This window comes from Chelonoidis abingdonii, chromosome 3 (genome assembly GCF_003597395.2).
Source record: "Chelonoidis abingdonii isolate Lonesome George chromosome 3, CheloAbing_2.0, whole genome shotgun sequence".
NCBI classification, from domain to species: Eukaryota; Metazoa; Chordata; order Testudines; family Testudinidae; genus Chelonoidis; species Chelonoidis abingdonii.
The window spans coordinates 140778818-140798844 of NC_133771.1; the positions used below are offsets into that span (position 1 = coordinate 140778818).

The following is a 20027-nucleotide window of genomic DNA, read 5'->3' on the forward strand; positions in this document are numbered from 1 at the left end:
TCAGGCTGTCCATCTGAAGAGATCTGGATGTAGCTGTCTCAGGAGTCTATCAGCACTGCTCCTGAGTCAGCTTAAAGTTCTACTCTGACAAGTGACTGTTTAAAAAAATTTTTTTTTTTTTACTTAGGAGATCTGCACCCTGTGGCTGTTCAGGGCCATAGCTGTTAAGTTTAAAACATATGTTCAGCTCTACAAAACCATCACAGTTTTGTAACATGTTGACAAAACTTATCAACCAACCAAATACAAATGATGGAAAGTACAGTCTTCATGCAGCCCTGTTTGACACATGTTCATGATGCTTCAGTTGTGAAAACCTCACCTTCCATGGCAGATTACTTCAGACAGATCCAGGAGCTGATGAAATGCATCACTGATTCAGTGCATCCAATCACCTTAGAAGAGGTCCAGGATTCCCATAATAAATTCCTGGACATTTTCCATACTTAATCCACATGTGTAGCCCTTCTGATCAATGAAGCTTTATTGTATCCTTCTGAGACCATCTGGCAGACTCCAGTGACAGCATCACTTGTAAAGCATGCTTATTTAAAAAAAAAAACACCACAAAAAACCCTACATCCCAGCCAGAGATTGAGTTTCTATTCTCTCATCGTTCACAGACTTGGATAGTGGAAGCGGCTAATAAGTGTGATAGCCAACACTAAGCTAAATCTGTTTACAATAAGGACCAGAAGAAGCTCGACCTTTTCGGTTGTAAGGATTACTCCTCAGCAAATGATCAGGCACTTATGTCAAGCTATGATTATTTGAACTACAATAAATTTAACACCTTTACTGAATATCTATGAGAGGCGCATTGTGAGCAATTCAAGACCATCAGCCAGGAGGATCAGCTCTTAGTGAGAACATCATTGCAAGCCTCCGTAGATGGACCATGCAGCAGTATCAGTTGCATTTCCACTGTGATCATGATGCAACAAGCAACATAGCTCCAGTTGTTAGGCTTCCCTATGGAGGTACTGTAGATAATACTCTTGAGGACCTTCCTTTGGATCAGTGTTTCTCAAACTGGGGTCGCTGCTTGTGTAGGGAAAGCCCCTGGTGAGCTGAGCCGGTTTGTTTACCTGCCTCGTCCGCAGGTCCAGCCAATCGCGGCTCCCACTGGCCAATGCTTTGGATGGTCACATTGTTTTTTGGAGTCTACCAACTACTTCCTTCACACCTTGAAAGACTTCAAGTGTACTCTTAGAACCACTGGGATCTATACGCCTGCAAACAAAAAGTTTAGCTAGTCTCAGACATCAGAGATCTCACCCAGCTCATTTTTCTAGCTTCTGTAGTTCACCTAAACTCTCGGCCAAGAGCCCTGGATACTCAAAAAAGACAACTGCTGCTGCCATAGCTACTTCATCCCAGCTACCCTGTCATCCAAGCATCAGTTTTGATGGCTTGGTCAAGAGTCTGAACCACTCACTCCACATAGATTTACTGCAGCATTATTCTATCCTTCTTACCCCTTTTGGATACCACCTCTCCCAATTTCAATCTGCATGGGAGAACATAACATCTGACGTATGGGTTCTGGAGATCTTAACGTTGAGGTTATTCCATCAATGTCATGTCCATCCCTCCTTCCCGCCCTCCTTCGCGATCCCTCTTCAGGGACTCATCTCATGATCAGTTCCTGAGTCAGGAAGTTGCTGCTTTCCTATGCATAGGAGCCACAGAACCAGTTCCACTTCAGCACAGGGGGAAAAGGGTTTTATTCCAAGTACTTTATTGTCCCCAGAAAGAATGGGGGATGAAGGCCAGTATTAGCAGAAACAACAGAAATTCAAGATGGTGATCATTGCAGGTATAACTCCCTCTCTAGATTCCAGGGATGGGTTTGCATATCTCAGCCTTCAGGACACTTTTCCACATTGTAATTCACCCCTCTCGCAATAGGTTCCTTTGATTTACAGCATGCTCCCTTCTAGCCTCTCCTGTGCACCTAGGCTATTCTCAAAGGCCCCGGCAGTTGTGGCTGTTCATCTGTCTCTTAGGCATAACTGTCTTCTCTTATCTCGATGATAGGAATCAGCCCGAGTAGCCAATCAGAAGGTTCTATTGGCCATACAAATGACAAAGTCCTTGCTTCACATTTATGGCCTACAGATCAGTCTCAAAAAGATCATTGTGATCCAGGTTCAACAGATTTCATAGGAGCATCTCTAAAGGTTGTTACAGCTGTGGACAGGTTTGTGAATCTATAGAATTTTATTGCTAAAATTTCGTTAAGGAACTGTCGTTTTCAGCTGTCGGGACATATGGCAGCATGTGTCTTCATGACCCAGCATGCCAAATTACCTCTCCAGTGTTTCCAGGGATGGCTCAGGACAGTCTACAGACCAATAAGCAATCTCAACAGAGAGGTCTCCATTCCTTGTTGGGTTCTGGACTTGCTCAGTTGATGGAATAACACCTTCAAAGTCTGTGCAGAATTGTCTTCTTTCAAACTCCTCCAACTGCCATCATCATTTCACACATATCCCTTTTGGGATGGGGAGAGCATGTTGGCACTCACATCATCCAGGGCAAATGGTCTTCACAAGAGAGTGTTCTGCCTATCAACATTCTGGAGTTGAGGGAAGTCAGCTTGCTTCCACTTCTGCCACTAATCCAAGCCAAATCCATCAAGATCATGGCAATGTGGCCTGCATGTTCTACATCAATCATCAGGGTGGAACACACTGCTCCTCACTTTGTGCTGAAGTAATAAAACTTTGCAATTGGCGTGTGGCACCCAGATATTCTTCTCAGTTTCTTACCTTCTGGGTATATAAAACACCATGACTGACAATCTCAGCAGGCACCTCTCCCAGAATTATGAGTGGGAATTGGATTCATGAGTCCTCAACAGCATATTTCTAACCTGGGGATTTCCAGAAGTGGAACTTATTGCCAATTCAACCAAAGCAAAGTGAAAGAAGTTTTGCTCAAGAGTGGGTCTTAATCCTCGTTCTCCAGATGCCTGCCTTATTTTGTGGACAAAAGGCTTTCTTTATGCTTATCCACCAGTGTTGTTGTTCTTGAAAGTTCTCAACAAGATCAAGCAGGACAAGCACAAGGTCATTTTGACTGGACCAACTTGGCCAAGACAAGTTTGTTATCCTTGTCTCATTTGATTTACTTCTCGCCCACTGTGGCAACTTCCAATCAGTTCCCATCTGTTATTGCAGGATGCTGGTCAGACACTTCATCCCAAGCTGGAAGTTCTTCGGCTCTAGGCATGGCTCCTTGAAGGTTCTTGGGGTTAGACACTTCCTGTACAACATGTGCTGTTAAACAGTAGAAAGGAGTCCATGCGACATACTTAACTTCAGAAGGGAAGGAGATATTACCTTTGGTGTACCTGCTCTTCTTTCCACTGTCCTAGACTACCTGTTGGAATTTTTAAAAAATCAGCTCTTACTAGGAGTTCTGTCATTCATTCATTGGCGATCCCTCAATTAAAGGATGATCTCTACCATAGATTTACATATGGGCCCTGAGATGACTCCTGAGTCTGATTCTGGAACCACAAATCCGACCACAGCAGGTACAGATATTTCCTGGTGGGTCAGCTGCCTGCTGGAAGAAAGTTCTTTCAAGGAACACTTAGTGGCTATGGCAGCCTTTCATTTACTGGTAGGCTTTTCGATTTTTGCTCACTCTGTGTCAAGCTTGCTTGCTGAGTTCTGATGAATCTTTCTCCACAAATTAGAAAACATACTCTATATGGGACTTGAACTTTGTGCTTATGCCTTATGAAACACTGCTTGAACCAGTAAGTATATGTTTGTTGCTTGAACAATCAATGAAAATAGCTTTCTTGGTGATCATTACTTCTGCCAGGCGGGTTGGAGAACTGGGGGTTTTAATGGTAGATTCTCTCCTCCCCCCATTTACAGTGTTCAAGGAAAAGGTCTTGTTGTGACCACATCCTACATTTTTACCTCAAGTGTTGGCTGAATTTCATATCATCAATTCATTCAAATCATTCATCTCCTGTTTTGTTCCCCCACCACCACCACCACTGAAACTGTGTCAGACAAGGAAGGAAGCTGCCTTCCACACCCTGGATGTCAGAAGGGTATTAGCCTTCTATTTGGACAGAACTAAACCATTCAGAAAGTGTCCCACACTCTTTTTGTTTCAATTGACTCAGCATTCAGTCTCCTTGTAGAATTTTAGCCCATTCTAATAAGGTTGCAAACTACTTCCATGGCATTACTCAAGAATGTTCTAGTTACTGAAATTAGCAGAGCTGCAACCTGGACCTCAGTACGTACTTTCTCAAACTACTGTGCTTTGGTTCATGCCTCTGGAGTTGATGTTGCAGTTGGCAATGCAGTTTTGTCTTCAGTATTAGACTTTATTCCAAAGATCACTTCTCCCTTCAGGAATACTCCTCTGGAGTCACCTTCAGAAGAGCACCCATAGGGCCACTACTCAAAGGAGGAGAGGTTACTCACATTGTATAGTAACTGGTGTTTGAGATGTGTCCCCCTATGGGTGCTCCACTTCAGGTGCACGAGCCCTCCTTCCCCATTGCTTTAGAGTTTCCTCTGCTGGACTTTGTGGTAGAGAAGGAACTAAGGGGGTTCACCTACGCAGCCCTGAATATCCTTAGTATAGGGCATAAGGCTGCATGGAGGGTGCATGCATGGGCCTAATGGGCACTGGTACCGACGATCTCCGATCAAAAGTGCAGGAGGTGCATGCGCACCTTAAGTGGACCACCCATAGGGATACATACCTTGAAGAACTCCAGCTACTGCACAACGTGAATAATCTCACCTTTTGTGTTAGGATTAGGCATGGAATATTTCAACCAAACTGAATATTTCAGAATGGAGAATGAAAACAGAGAGCTATACTGGGAGTGTCTCAGTTTAGCCTTAATTTACTAACGATGTGAGATTCACATATGCATCTGCTGGATTTAGCACTGAACAATTCTTCCTGTTGGAGGAAACAAATTTTCAGTGTGATGCTATGGACATTATGACAGAAGACACATATATGTGCTCTTTTAAAAATGATGCACAACAAAAGATGAGCAGCAGGAAAAAGGAACACCAAACTAAGAGAAAAATTAAGGGTCCAATCCAGCAAACAATTACGTACGTGTGTAGTGACTCTTGCAGGATCAAGGCACTAGATTTGCAATCTTTCCAGCTAGGACTTATGTCAAGGTAGGTATTTTTTGATTTAACAACTTTGATGCTTGCTAAGTTCCTAATGAGCATAACAACTGTAGCCTATAGGATTAACCTGTTTGCTCGCATATACATATATCTTATAATTTAAGTATTTGGTTTATTGTAATAGGTTTGTAAATTTATATTAAAGTAAGTTCGGCTGTAATGCAAGGGACCTGCAGGCCATATTCTGTATGTTGAGCTAAGGCAAAGTTAGCATATCTATGTCTGGGAACTTTCACCTTGATAGCAAAGTCAACACACACACACACACATGTGCTGTACACTCAAACTTAACAGGTACACCATAAGGAAAGAACCAAAATAATCGGGAAAACAAAAATAGTGTGTATATAATCTAATGTCATTAATATGTATGTACATGTCATCAACGTGTTCAAACATACTAGCCTATGGAGTAAGCATACCCTTACATTTTTGTGGGTAAAAAAATAAAGTTGGGGCATAAAAGGAGGGTTCAGACACCTGTGCTTGCTAAAAGACCTGTACTTGGTTTTTTTTAAACTTTCTAAGTTCCAAGCGGACTAGGCTAAGCTTGGTTTCCCTAAACTTTTGTTCTTAGTTTTGTTTATTAGGTTTTAATTTTAAGTTTAAGTTAAGTAAATAAACTCTAAGTTAGCTTCGATAGCTCTTAGCTCTAGTTTCTTCTAAGCTTCGCACCTCTAACTCAAGAATTATGGAACCTGAGCCGCCAAAGGCGACGCTAGTCCTGTCTCTCACCACCAGCTTATCAAGAAATGGTGTAAGGATATTAATCAAAGCTTTGTAGCATATAATAGCATAATATCATGTACCTTTTTAAAGAGCAGTAATACAATTGTAATTTTGTAACTCTGATTATTTTACCATTTAATTAAAACTTCATTTATCTTAATAACAAGTCGTTAAGGTTATATCTGTCTGTGTGAGCTTTCTGTCATACCCCAAAGGGTCCTCTGTAAAGCCTAATTCAGAACAAAAACCTTAAACAAATTTGACGAGCCTAAAACCCCTTACTATCCAAATTAATAACATTAACCTCCTAAATCAGGCAACAGACTGGTAAGCCAGCTAGGAGACTTGAGGTATGTGTAATGGGGATTTTCAGGGATTCCAGGCATCTTTAGACCTCTGAGAATCTCACCTGAGGCATAAGTAAAGAGGTAGAGTTAGAGAACAAGATTGTGTGTCTTACTCACTCTTAAGAACACAGAAACCTGATTTCCTGTGACTGCTTCTTGGCAGCGATCCCAGTATTTCCTGTTATGTACTGTGGTTTGACTTAGTTTTAGCTTAGGGGTTTTGAATTTAATCTTGCAAGATAAAGAGTAAGTGATGTGTGCATTTAAGGGGCTTTGCTGAAGGCTGACGTTGTAAGAAATAGTACCAATAAGATCTTAGCAGTAGCATCGGGCCCGATGACCCACACTATTTATGGTGGGGAAGTTGATAAATCTATGTATTATTTGCTGCCAAAAGGCCACAGTAACTCAGAACTTGTACAGTTTGAGCTACCTTATTTCAGTCCCCTCAGCTCTCCCGGGCTGTACCTCTGATCCATCTGCCTCAGTTTCCCCCAGTTGTTTGGAAGGTCCTGACCGAGGAAAAAGACCTCTTGATCAGCTACAAGCCATCAGGGGAAGCGAGGGGAATGCGCCCCAACTCCTCTATTATTTACTTGGGACTTATTGAACTAAGTGTAAAAACTGGCTTGAGGTATTTCCTGTTGTTTCTGTGAAGGGACGCCTTCAGTTTCAGAGTAAAGAATAGCAAAGTGTTCATTATATAGTTTATTACATAGGCTGATCAATAGTGAAGTGAAATTCTGTGTTTTAGAATTGAAGTGAGTTCTGTGTGACGTGTTAGGATGAGTGGAGCAACGGCAAAAGTAGAGTCGGTTGGAGTTACCCACAGTATGGCTTTAAATAAAACATTGCCAAAAATACATTCAGGAACATGAAGGAGGTTTAGTACAACTAAGAAATAGCAAAATGATTTCTGAGCATTGTAACCCATGGAGTTTTGTAATTAAGATGTTTAATGTAGAAACAGAGCAACAACAACAACAAAAAGCTAAACTGGTGAAGGGAATAGCTGTTAAATGTCTGGGTGTGCCTTGAAGTTCGCTGAGAAAGAAATTAAATAAAAAATGAAAGTTACTCAGAAAAGCCCAGCAAACTTTGAATAAGAGAAAAAAGGTTATTCAAAATTTAATAGTTGGCTACATGTAGTGTCGGAGAAATGGTCAGTACTTTTCCAAAAGAAGCAGGAGTTAAAGAAAAAGTTAAAAACGGTGTAGGTACCAGGTAGAGGAAGCAGGAAAGAAAGCACATTGCTGGCAGGAGCAAGTGGATGCCAGCCTAAAATCGCTGGACAGCTATAAATCAGACAATGGTTGGCTGTTGAAAAGCATCGAAGAGATAGGAGATGTGTTAGAGAAGAACAAAAACTCAGTTTCCATCCCTGTTGGCATGGTGGAACCGACAAAAATAAAAAATCTGCAGCACCAATTACTAAAACTGGAGCAAGAGAGTTAGTTCAGGCTAATACAGTACCTCTAGAAGCAGAGGTGGAAACTGAGTCTCAGGAGCCACAGGAAGAGTAAAGAAGAAGTTAGCAGTGCAGAAGCTACTGGCAGTCTGCAGATAGAAAAAGGAAATCCCAGGATGGCATCACAAAAGGTAAAGTTGAGTGTCATCATAAAAAAAGCAACTAGTAATGTAAATAGGGTGACCAGATGCTCAGTGGCAAATATCGGGACCACTGCGAGGTATGGGTGGGAGGGCACCTTTTTAATTGTTACAGTCACCCATCCGGGTCTTCGGTGGCAATTCGGCAGAGGGTCATTCAGTTGCTGACAGTCTTCGGCAGCATTTCGGCAGCGGATAATAAACCTTGCCACCAAAGACAGAAGCACCCACTGCCAAAGACCCGGATGGGTGAGTGTTTTAAAAAAAAAAGGGAAAAGAAAAACACCGAAACAAAGTATTGGGACAAAGGCATCCCAACCATACTTTGGTTGGGATGCGGGACATACTCCTCCAAAATCAGGACGTTTGGTCACCCAAAATGTAAAGGATGAAATGAGCAGAGAAAAGGGGGAGGAAATATCCTCTCCTATGTTAATGTCCGCTCCTGAAAGTGAAGAGAGAGTGCCTTTAGAGACTAATTGTTCAGGGACTAAAAGACTGAGACAAGTAGTTAGTGTCTGTGATGTAGTACTCTGTGAGCTAAGATCAAGTGTGAGTAGTCTTTTGGCTTATCCAAGGCCGTGATCAAGTGTCTTGATGTTTTTGGTCTTTTAGCCTCAAGATGAAAACCTTGTCTGTGTCTCTGGGACCCTGAAGGCAAAACATTATCTAAGTTATATCTCTAGGTTACAATAAAGAGAGATACAACCACCAAGGAATGCAATTCCTGCTCCTCCACACAGTGTTACATTGGGACCATATAAATCAGAAGACCCAGTCCCTTTGGGTGAACACTTACTGGCATTTGGGCGATCATCAGCATTGCTTAGGTCCCTAAAATTTTGTGCACCCTCTACACCCTATGCTAGTATCACCTGGTGTACCGGTAAAACATCCTACTACACCAGATCTTAATGGACTAAAAAATGTCCTGCGTCAGTGTGGAGATGCCTTAAGTGTAGAACATAGAGATTTTATGGAAAGTTACCCTGCTTATCAAGGATTATTCCCAAAGAAAAGTTCTAATAGCTTTGATTTAAAAAAGAAATGTAAAAATTTGGGTAGAAAAAGTCAAAACATAAAAATTATAGATTCAAACTCAAATAAAAGCTCAAATCCCAATCCGGATAAAACCCTCTCAGATTCTAATTCTGATTGCCCTGTAGCAGTTGTTGCAAATATTAAAACCCTAAATCTGGTAGCTAAGCAAGTAGGAATAATAAAAAAAAATTTCGCTTGCAAGACATGCACAACATGTACAAAAAACAGCAGAAGTGTTTGGCTTACCAAGGGAAGATTGAATTAAAATCTTACAACTCAGTGAATCGAGCATTATGGAGTACTTTGCCACTTGAGTTTAGGGTAGGAAAAAAAAGTCTTCATTTACTATACCCTTATCATTGCTCTAAGGGTAAAACTAAGCCAAAATCACAAATTTAAAAGTCAGATGTTACAACCCCATAAAACCAAACGACAGGGTCGTGCTCAATTGCCTAAGCATGTAAAACAAAACATACCAGTACAAAAAATCCCAAACTATTATATTCAACCCAAAACTTATCCACAGTCCTATACACGAGGTTAAAAAATTAAAAAAAGAAGTCACCTTTAAATATCATTTAGTTAAAGTAATCTTGTTGCCATTCAGTGGCCAAAAAAAATTGGCCCCTAAATAATAACTCAAAGGGGGGAGGATGTAAAATCTGTTCCTCCTCATCAACAAATTCAACTTCCCTAAAACACAAAATAGCTTATAAAACTTTACTACAAATGGCTTTTTTTTTTAATCTGATAATGGGGGGGAGTTTATATTTATTTTTATATTTAAGTTTATATGAGGTTAAAGTGCTCATTATAGCTAATTTTCAAATCAAATCAAAAAGCAAAAACTATGTACTAAATGTAACATTTAAACTTAAGGTTCAAAGTCCAATTATTAACTATAATTAAAACAATCCAATACCAAATAATGTAACTTGTCCAATAATAAACCCAAAACCTGCTAGTCGTCTCACCACAATGCCCACAATAAAAAAAAAAAAAAATCAGGTTCAGTTTATGCATATTCCTGTAATGTTAAATTTGTCTAGGTGGTATCTAAAAATTTTTTGCTATTGTCAGCATACCAGAGTGGCTTCCTTTTTCTCAGTAAAACTTGTAAATAAAATTGCAGCCTATGAACAAGTGCAAAATATTGTTCTGTTGGGGATGAATAATAAGATCCATAAACCACACACTTCCAGAAAAAAGAGTAGCTTAAATCTTCTTCAAAAGTTTAGAATCCCTAACAGAACTATTTGGTTCAAAAGTGTCAATTTAAAACCAAGCAAATATTTTAAAAATTCGCAAACATATAAATTGTGTTACCAAAAAAAAAGCCAACCAAGTGGTCAATCCAATGTTACAAAAGATAAAAAAAAAAAATGGTCACAAAAAGAGCAATTTGCTGTTTATAATATGCATAACAACTATTTAATAAAACCCAATGTAAAATTAATCAGCTAATCCCTTTAAACAATAATCAGCACAAAAATAAATATTTAAAAAATTATATGCTCTGCATATAAAAAATGTTGTAAATGCAATCACTAATACATTACAATCCTTAAATTTAACAAAAGTTCCTAACTTAATTAAAAATAAGCAACTGTTATGGTGGTATTGTCACAAATGTTTTCAAAGGCTAAAAAAAAATAAAAAATCCATGTTTAAATTCATGCCAGCATTTGAGTGTGCTATTAAAAAAAAAAAAAATCTTTAATACCTCACCCCAACCGAAATGGTGGTTCTCTTTCTAAAATTATGTAATGGCACAATCCTTGTATGTCTCATTACCAGTATTTAACCCAAACAAAAATGTGTACAGGTAATTGGTAACTGTCCATTCTATAGGTCACCTCAAAGGCAACATCTATAGGGAATGTGTGAATGCACCTCCCTTAGTCGTCTATCACACTCCAACTGAAACCTAAAAAGTACCACAAGTAGCCTGTTGCTCTAAAAAAAGGGTCTCAATATATTTGTAGGTGTAACATGTTTAAAACAAACATTGTTCTGTGTAAACTGCAAAAAAATAAAAAATAAATTAAATTCATCACCGTCATGCCTAGTAAGGCTAACTAAGTAAAAATACTCCAACGAAAAGGGTAACGTATGCTAAAAATAGCCAATTTTGCTTGGTTACCAATCAAGAGGTACCAATATGGTCCCTTAAAGTGTCCTGTCACAAAATCAAAGTTTTGTTTTACTCCAAAGCAACCCACTTCAATTAAAAAAAAAAAAAAAAAAAAAAATATTTCAAGCTGTTTCCCCCATTCCAACTTTTAAAAACATCACTATAATCCAGTCCAACCCAGCCTATCAAAAGTTTACTATCCAAAGTACATCCACCTTTCTTGTCTACATTCCCCCAGTAGGGGGACAGTTAAAAGTCATTATTGGCCCTAAAAAAACCCACCTCATACAAATTACTAACAATATAAACAAAGCCAAACAAGCTATTTTCCAGTTAATAAATAAGGATAATAAGCCTGCAACAACTCCAGGGGAAAAAAAATTAAATTAAAAAAATGGGTTATCCAAAAAATTGCAATTGGAATTAATTTAATTTTAAAATGCCTGCAGTGTAAATCCAACAGTCCAAAGCAAAAACCTCAATGGCCACCAAATGTTAAAAATAATAAATATGTATACATGGTGCCCACTCCAAAAACGTGCCAGAGTCCAAAATACCATTTTTATAAAAACAGCGTTAAAACTGTCCCCACAAATACTTAACCACCTACATCTATACCTGTGTAACGGGATTCATTGCAAACCACCCTGTCAAAGAGGGGCATGTAGCCTATAGGATTAACCTGCTTGCTTGTGTGTGTATCTATCTTTTCTTATAGTTTAAGTATTTGGTTTATTGCAATAGGTTTATAAATTTATATTAAAGTAAGTTCGACTGTAATGCAAGGGACCTACAGGCCATATCCTGTATGTTGAGCTAAGGCAGGGGTTCTCAAACGGGCTTGGGACCCTTCAGGGGGTCGCAAGGTTATTGCATGGGGGCTTGTGAGCTGTCAGCCTCCATCCCAAACTCTTCTGCATTTATAACGGTGTTAAATATATTTTGAAGTGTTTTTAATTTATAAAGGGGTCGCACTCAGAGGCTTGCTATATGAAAGAGGTCACTAGTACAATAGTTTGAGAACCACTGAGGTAAGGCAAAGTTAGCATATCTATGTCTGGGACCTTTCACCTAGATAGGAAACTACACACACACGTATACATACATGTCTGGGACCTTTCATCAAGATAGCAAAGTCAGCACACACATGTGGGACCCTTCACCTAATAGATAGATAGATAATGGTAAAATGGCACAGGGGGTTTCCAAGTCTGTATGCTCAAACTTAACAGGTACACCACAAGGAAAGAACCGAAATAACTGGGAGAACAAAAGTAACGTGTATAATCTAATGTCATTTAATATGTATATACATGTCATCAATATGTACAAACATACTAGCCTGTGGAGTAAGCATACCCTTACATTTTTGTGGGTAAAAAATAATTGGGGCATAAAAGGAGGGTTCAGACACCTGTGCCCTATACAAAAGGGCCTTGCTAAAAGGCCTGTACTTGTTTTTCTTAAACTTTCTAAGTTCCAAGGGGACTAGACTAAGCTTGGTTTCCCTAAACTTTTGTTCTTAGTTTTGTTTATTAGGTTTTAATTTTAAGTTCAAGCTAAGAGCTATCGAAGCTAGCTTTTTCTAAGCTCTGCACCCCTCTCAAAAATTAAGGAACCTGAACTGCCAAAGGTGAGGCTAGTCCTGTGTCTCTCACAACATTATCAAAAAAAGGGTGTAATACCATAATACCATATGTATCTTTTAAAGAGCAGTAATACAATTGTAACTTTGTAACTCTAATTATTTTAGCATTTGATTAAAACTTCATTTATCTTAATAAAAAGTCTTTAAGGTTATATCTGTATCAGTGAGCTTCCTCTTATACCCCCAATGGTCCTTTGTAAATTCTGTAAAGCTTAATTCGGAACAAAAACCTTATTATCCTCTAATCAAACAAATTGGCAAGCCTAAAAGTCATTAATTTGGATAGTATATTATTAACCTCCTAAATCAGGCAACAGGACTCTGTATCTTGATAATTATTGTATATTATTTGCTGAATTTTTCATTAAATATGCTGCACTCTGTCTGGGATGTATGTGCTGTCTCTTGCTGTGGGTAATCTTAAAATGTTTTTCAGCTTTGCTGTTAATCTAAAATCAAGTGACTCAAAGGATATCGCACTGCATCTGAATCCCCGAATGAAAACAAATGTTTTCGTGAGAAATTCTTATCTTTCTGATAGCTGGGGAGAAGAAGAAAAAGATGTCACTAATTTCCCTTTCAGCCCAGGAATGTACTTTGAGGTAAGGTTGCATTAATTAGGATGAAAAAAACCAAACAACGCCTGTGTATTAATGAATGGAAATGGTTAAATAATAGCCTATTTATCTCATGTAGTTAGTGTGAGTTAGGGACAATAACTTTCTTAAATGTGAGAGTAACTGTCTGGGATTCAATCTAAAAAAGCAGCTGTTGAAGTTAAACTTGATTCAAAGTGTGTTATTGCTGTGAAAAAAACCACTTCTCTTTTTCCCTTTGAACAAGTGAAAGTGCCTGAATTAGCCTTTAATGTTGCAAGGGATATTTTTAGTAAACCATGCTCTGTATGTCCAAGATGGGTTGGTTCCCTGGCAGTTTTAATATTAAAGTAAAAAAAAAAAAATTTTTTTGTTTTAGTAAGGTCCTACACTAAAGAGCAGAAGCTAGGTTTGTCTGATTCTGAATTAGACCACCAGAGTCTTTGTTAATCAGATTAAAACTTCAACTGAAAACCTGTTGTGTTCCTGTTTTTGCTTTCAGTTGCTAATTTTCTGTGATGTTCATCAGTACAAGGTTGCTGTAAATGGTGTGCACATCCTGGAGTACAAGCATCGATTTAAACAGCTTGAAAAGATCAACATATTGGAGGTTATTGGTGACATTCAGTTACTGGATGTGAGGAGCTTATAGCATCCTATTCTGCCACCCTATGTTAACCCTCTGTTGCTGTCTACTCAAGTACAAACTGGTATTGAATAGCCCAGATCTTTGTCCCATTTATCCAAGTTTCTGTATTGGTGCTTATCACAAAGTTGAGCCCCAGGAGTCAAAATCTTATTAGACTAGATCTTCCCCCGTTTTCAGTATCTTGGCAAACTAAAGTCACATTATCTACTTCAGTAGGCACAGAGCTCCTGTTATATGAAGAATTCAATTACCGTACCTAGCAATATAAAGATTTGCTTTATAGTATTAGAATAACTGCAAAATATTTTGTAAATTAGAACACAATGCTGTACTATGGAATACTAATAACTATCCATTCATTGTCTGATAAGAGCTGGACTGAAATATGATCTGTGTGTCTGAAAATGGACTGTCAACCTCTTAATGGATCTAATCAAGTTCTAAGTGTACTTTAATCCTTATTGTTTATATGCAAAGTTAAATGGGAATTACATAAGGAAGGAATGTACTCTAATTTTAGGGAGAGCACATCTGCAGTCTCATTGCTTTACTCTGGTTTTTATGTTAATATAACTTGAAATTAGTAATATTAGACCAGGGTAAACCTGGAATAATGCCACGATGAATCAGAACCCTGCTATATTAAACTAGCAAATGTTAGTGTTAGCTCTGTATCTTAAAGGTATTTCTGCCCCAAACCTAAAACATCTAACCAAAGTTACCTCACAGCCTGTCAGCTGTAATTTTTTGAAAACAAAACAAAAACCAAAACATCCTCCCTGGGGGCCTAGTGATTTTATTTTCTTATCTATTGCACTGCAGCACAGATGCTATAAGCCACTTCCTTGACTTTCGTAGTCATGTCAGCTCCTGCTCCCAAGTGGCATAAGTCAAGCCCATAGAAAACCCCCTGACCATTATGGTGGAATTCTGTAATTTTAGCTGAGATCAAAGTGAAATAACGCTGTACTCTATTTGACTGACTTTGCTAGCTCTTATCTTGTCAATTTTTGGAGCTGCAGTATTATAAGAGAGTCTAAAAAAAGGGCTCTTATCTTGCTCAGGAATAGAAGTAGTTATATCTGTGTTTATTTAAAGGGTATGGACCCATGGATGCTATGCATTAAATCTGAGCTCAGAGGAAATATTCATGTTGATAGTCAAGAATGTTCACCTACGACCCCATTGACTAAATTGCACTATAATATGCTATCTGAAAAACATTTTGTAAAAAATACTGATTAGCATATACACGGACCCTCTGATGCCAACATGATTAACATGTCCCTGAGGAAGTCTTTATATGATGCATTTATAACAGTTTACAAGGAAAAGTCAGTATTGTCTGTGATACCATTTCCCTAGAATATAGGTACGCCATTAGGTTAAAAATGGAAGTGTTTTGATCCAGTATTTCTGTAACTTCATGTCCTATCTAGTTACTTGCTAATGATTTTCAGATGGGGAAACTTGGTGTGGGGAATAAAATGTGAAACAAGTCTTAGTTAGTTATTGCAGTTCAAATGTATAATAGATGCCTTAGGAATAAATGAGTTGGTTGCTGTGAAATTGTATATAGCGAAGACGACTTTCCAAAAATTAAATCTCAATTGTGAGCTATGACTAAGTATTTAATATTTGTCTTCAAAGTGAATGAGTTCTAGGTTACCTTTTGATAACTAACCCAATCACTTGCCACATTATGCATATGCTTCAAGCAGCATATGAAACTCTTACTAGTTAAATGTATTAATTTAGGGTATATCTTCGACTATACTTACAGACCATTATTAACTTATCTATTTACTGCCCAAGTATGTCATTTGGAAGCGAGGATGAGGAGGAAGAAAAGGTGTGGGCTGATATTTCATGATTACCTTTTTCTAGAGGCTTAGGGTTAGAAGCACCAGGAAGCAGTGAAGTTAGCTTTTAGTCATAGTACTTTACTAAAAAATATCAATCACAACGGCCAAAATGCCAGGTAATTTTATGAAATACACTGAAGGAGAGAGGTATAAGATACACCTCGACCTAGATATCATGCTGTCCTCGGGAGCCAAATTTTCCTGTTTTATAGGTGCAACTGCATTATAATTGAACTTGCTTTGATCCACCGGAGTGCGCAGCCCCCCAGAGCGCTGCTTTACCATGTTATATCCAGTCGTGTTATAGCGGGGTAGAGGTGTATTTTGTTACTGGAGTGGTTTCTAAGTGGTAAATATTAAAGGGAATGATCTAAGACCAGATAACCTACCCATTGTTTTCTGCTGCTTAGTGTACTTTAACTATGATCACTCCTATAACCAGGCCCATTTAAAAGTGCCCCATACTAGACAGTGTTACACGGGTATGTAATTTAGATTTACTTTTCACTGTTATTCTTAAATGAAAGGTACATTCTGTAAACAGCCTCCTCACTAAACATTTAATCTCAGCCTAAGAAAACTTGGTTTTTACAGCACTGACATTGCCTGGCTATCTACAGAGCACTATGTAAAGATTATTTTCAGTTAACTTCACTTTTCTCCTACAGTCCCTGGGTAAGTTTGACTTCCACTCTGTAGTGTAAATCCTGCAATGGGAACAAAGTTTTTATTTTCTAAACTCCTTTGAGTTTAGTCATCCATCTCAAGTATGGTCAAGAGCCTTAAATGAGTATTGCTGGCTTCTTCATTTATTTTCTTCCACAGTTAAAAAGAACAGACAGGAATAGAACAGGTAACATCTGCCTCTTCATCATTCATGGAAGATTCTGAAACCAAGATATACCTCTACCTCCATATAACGCTGTCCTTGGGAGCCAAAAAATCTTACTGCGTTATAGGTGAAACCGTATTATATCGAACTTGCTTTGATCCGCCGGAGTGCGCACCCCTACCCCCCAGAGCGCTGCTTTACATGGGGGTAGAGGTGTAGTTAAATTAATACATGTAGACAGTGCCTGATTTTCACACATGGGTACACACAGGTGTAAGAACCTAATAAATTCACATAACTAGTAACGTGCACATCCCTGTGGTGCATCAGACTTAATAGCATAATTGTGATTATAGTATTTGCTTTGAAAAGTGATAGTGTTTTCTGTAGCTGTTAATAACTACTGTTTGAGGTTATAAGCTGGTATAACTCAGACTCAAATCCCACTGAGCGTAAAGACTGAGTGTGTTTTAAACTACTGAGCTAGCTATTGTGAAAAAGACATCTCACAAAAATGTAGCTTCTGAAGTTGGGGATTCTGCTACTAGGAAATGCTTACTGTCACCATGACTGACTAAAAAGCTGCAGCAAACTTAACAGGATAGAAACTAAGTTAAGAAAAACAAACAAACAAAAACCAAAACAGAAGTCTGTCCCTTCTACAACCTTGCAGCACATTTTAGTTTATGAAAATTCATCCCCATTGTCTTCCCTGAACTTACTTCATATAACTGTTTCTACAATTCACAGTATACAGAAGTCAAAAAGCTATCCTGTAATATTTTCAATTTATTAATAATTGTGGAAATTGTCATGATCCTAAACAGTGTAGAGGCAAGATCTTAGTATTTGACTATAAAAAAGGTGTTACTCTTAATTGGAGTGACATAATAACTTTGGGACAATATTAGCTCTTATGTGAGACAGACATTCACATCCCATGATTTAGACTTTACAACAAAGAGGTAATGGTGCTTCTTAGAAGTAGCTGTGGAGTGGTTCTCCTAAAATAACTTCCAGTTGTTGAATTGTCTTCTGGCATTGGTGTTCTACTTCTTCACATTCATCTAAAAAGCAAACATTAACAAAGATGTAACTAACCTATATGCCTATTTCCACCCTCACCACTTTTATGTTATAAGTTCTCCCCATGCCCCATTTCATGGGTGTGTCTTTTTACATTGAATGCTCCTTGGGGCAGGGTGTGGGGGAAGCATTTACTATTTGAGCATTACTGCAGCTGAAAAGGTAAGGCAATAAAAATATTTTTGAAATAAAGTGGTTTTTCCACTCACAAGAGTGTGGTAAATGTAGTAACGCTTCATAAAACCCTGTCCTAAAAGCAGTGCCACAGTCTGATTGTTTGGGACTTAAGTGGTGCACAGGCCCAGTGCACAGAGGTGAATTCCCATCAGCTAGTCTATGGCTCATAAACAATGCATCCGCTTGTTAACTGAAATTAAAAGTTCCATTAGCACCTCAGGTGTCAAGTCCCAGTATACTAATTGGTGTACTGAGTCAGTGTAATAGTCACTTTGCTTCTTTAAAAAAAAAAAAAAAAAGCATAAAGTTATCTAACACTCAGGACAGTGGATTTTTAATATTTGTCAGTGATCGATCAACGTCGAAGTTTGTTTTGTATTATACTAGTATTCCAAAATGGACAACCCAAATATCCTGGTTATCAACTGAAGCAGTAGAGGACATTACCTTCCATTAACTCAGCTAAGAAAGGGATGGATTCTGGCAACAGCACCATGTAGTTCTCCTTTAGTTTCCCTGCAAGTTCTACTAAGGTAAGCAGAGCAGCAAATCGGACCTACAATAAAAAACAAACCACACACTATATAGGGAAACAAGCAGTACAGCATATTCTCTGAAACAGAGCTATTAATAATTCATGTCTTCGCTCAATTCAGTTCCCTTTCCATTCTCCTCCCAGTGTCTTTATTTGGGGAGGGGGTAATAAAGTGAATTCTGGGAAATGAAGTTGGCTAAACTGCTTGGCATTGGAGAGCCTGCATCTCTACAGGAGAGGCTAATGTAGTTCAGTCTCCCATATACATAAACATTTAGAGCCAGTCACATCTTGCAGGTGAAAAGGACAGAAAATTAATCAAGAATTAAGCCTGACTGAGGGATTAGAGACCGTAAGGAAGGTTGGGTTTGTTAGGAGGAGGAAATTTTCAAAGTGAGCTGATAGACTGGACTCCCTTTCTAAAGTCTTTAACAAATTTCCACCTCCGATGGGTCCTGAAGCACACTCAGATGGTTGTTAATTCTGACCAAGCGAATGGCAGAGTGAAAGGACCCCCATGTAGAACACTGCCACCACCTCCCTCTATATTACATCAGCGGAGCTCCAGCATTTTTGTTGACTGCAACTGTGACAGTATCATCAGAGCAATGAGACAAGTCTTTTAAGAGGAAGATCCCAAACCATTTAGGACTTCAAGTGCAACGTAAGTACTGTCTATAGACCTGTTTTTAGAGCACTAATGGGAGCCCCGCTGGCCTGAGTGTCCATGCAGGGTGGGAGGCTCACTTCCGTGGTCTGTGTAGATATACCCTAACCATCAAGACAAACAGCTTGAATCTCATCAGGGAGCCTATAACCATCCAGCAAAGCTTATGGAGCCTGGGTGTTTGTGCTCTTGAAAGACTAGCCCTCTTAATAAAAATGACTGCTGCATTCCATGTCGGTTCTAGGCTCCAGCTGGCCTCAAGGTATAGCCCCAAATGGAATGCATTATTGAAGTCTAGTCTCTTCATAACAAAAAGTACAAATAAGTACATCATAAGTATAGCATGGTTCATACACAAAATAAAAGGTCTCTCTTTGTACCAAGAGCTGAAAGCTGCACTCCTAACTAGTCCGGGGTCCAATAAGACCCACAGATTACACACCAGCTATGGTTGTGTTTGAAGCTGTAATTAACACTTACTAATTTGTCCAGTTGCTCCCCACAACCTATCAAAATTAGCTGAGGCTTAGCCAGTTTGCCCTCATCACAATCCCACTCACAAAACAATTAGTTATCTGTTCTACTGCATCAGCAAGTCTAGCAGAAATGGGGCTGGGTGTTATCAATTTACTGAAGACATCACAACCTGTCATTCCTCATTAGCCATCCTAAGGACCTAATATACTTTGGCATGGGAGGATTAGATTTTTATCCATAAGTGTAGATGTCACCATACACACGAACTCATGAAAAAATATTTCCTTTGATAAACAAAATGTACAGATAGGCTAAGAAAGAAAAATGCTGCTTGAGAACTTAAGAGTTTGGTACGTATATTTTGACGTGGAGTTGACCATTTGCGTTTTAATGGTTATAAGGCTTGTGGCAAATTGCCGGTATTGTTCTCTGGGTCTCGCG

General features: G+C 38.7%; 2 protein-coding genes across 3 annotated transcripts in view; one reads left to right on the forward strand and one right to left on the reverse strand.

The window, feature by feature from the left end:
• The window catches only part of LGALS8 (galectin 8), a 29905-nt gene extending 14335 nt beyond the window's left edge, over positions 1–15570 (forward strand). For both annotated transcript variants that reach the window (XM_032775034.2, XM_032775035.2), the window contains 2 exons: positions 13139–13304; positions 13801–15570. In XM_032775034.2, coding sequence (XP_032630925.1) covers positions 13139–13304; positions 13801–13950 — 316 coding nt within the window. In that variant the 3' untranslated portion in view covers positions 13951–15570. The remainder of the gene's footprint in view (positions 1–13138; positions 13305–13800) is intronic.
• A 224-nt stretch (positions 15571–15794) lies between these two features.
• The window catches only part of HEATR1 (HEAT repeat containing 1), a 59904-nt gene continuing 55671 nt past the window's right edge, over positions 15795–20027 (reverse strand). Inside the window, exons 46-47 of the mRNA XM_075064576.1 lie at positions 18355–18463; positions 15795–17711 (exon numbers count right to left, since the gene is read on the reverse strand). Of these exons, the coding sequence (XP_074920677.1) occupies positions 17623–17711; positions 18355–18463 (198 nt within the window). The 3' untranslated portion in view covers positions 15795–17622. The remainder of the gene's footprint in view (positions 17712–18354; positions 18464–20027) is intronic.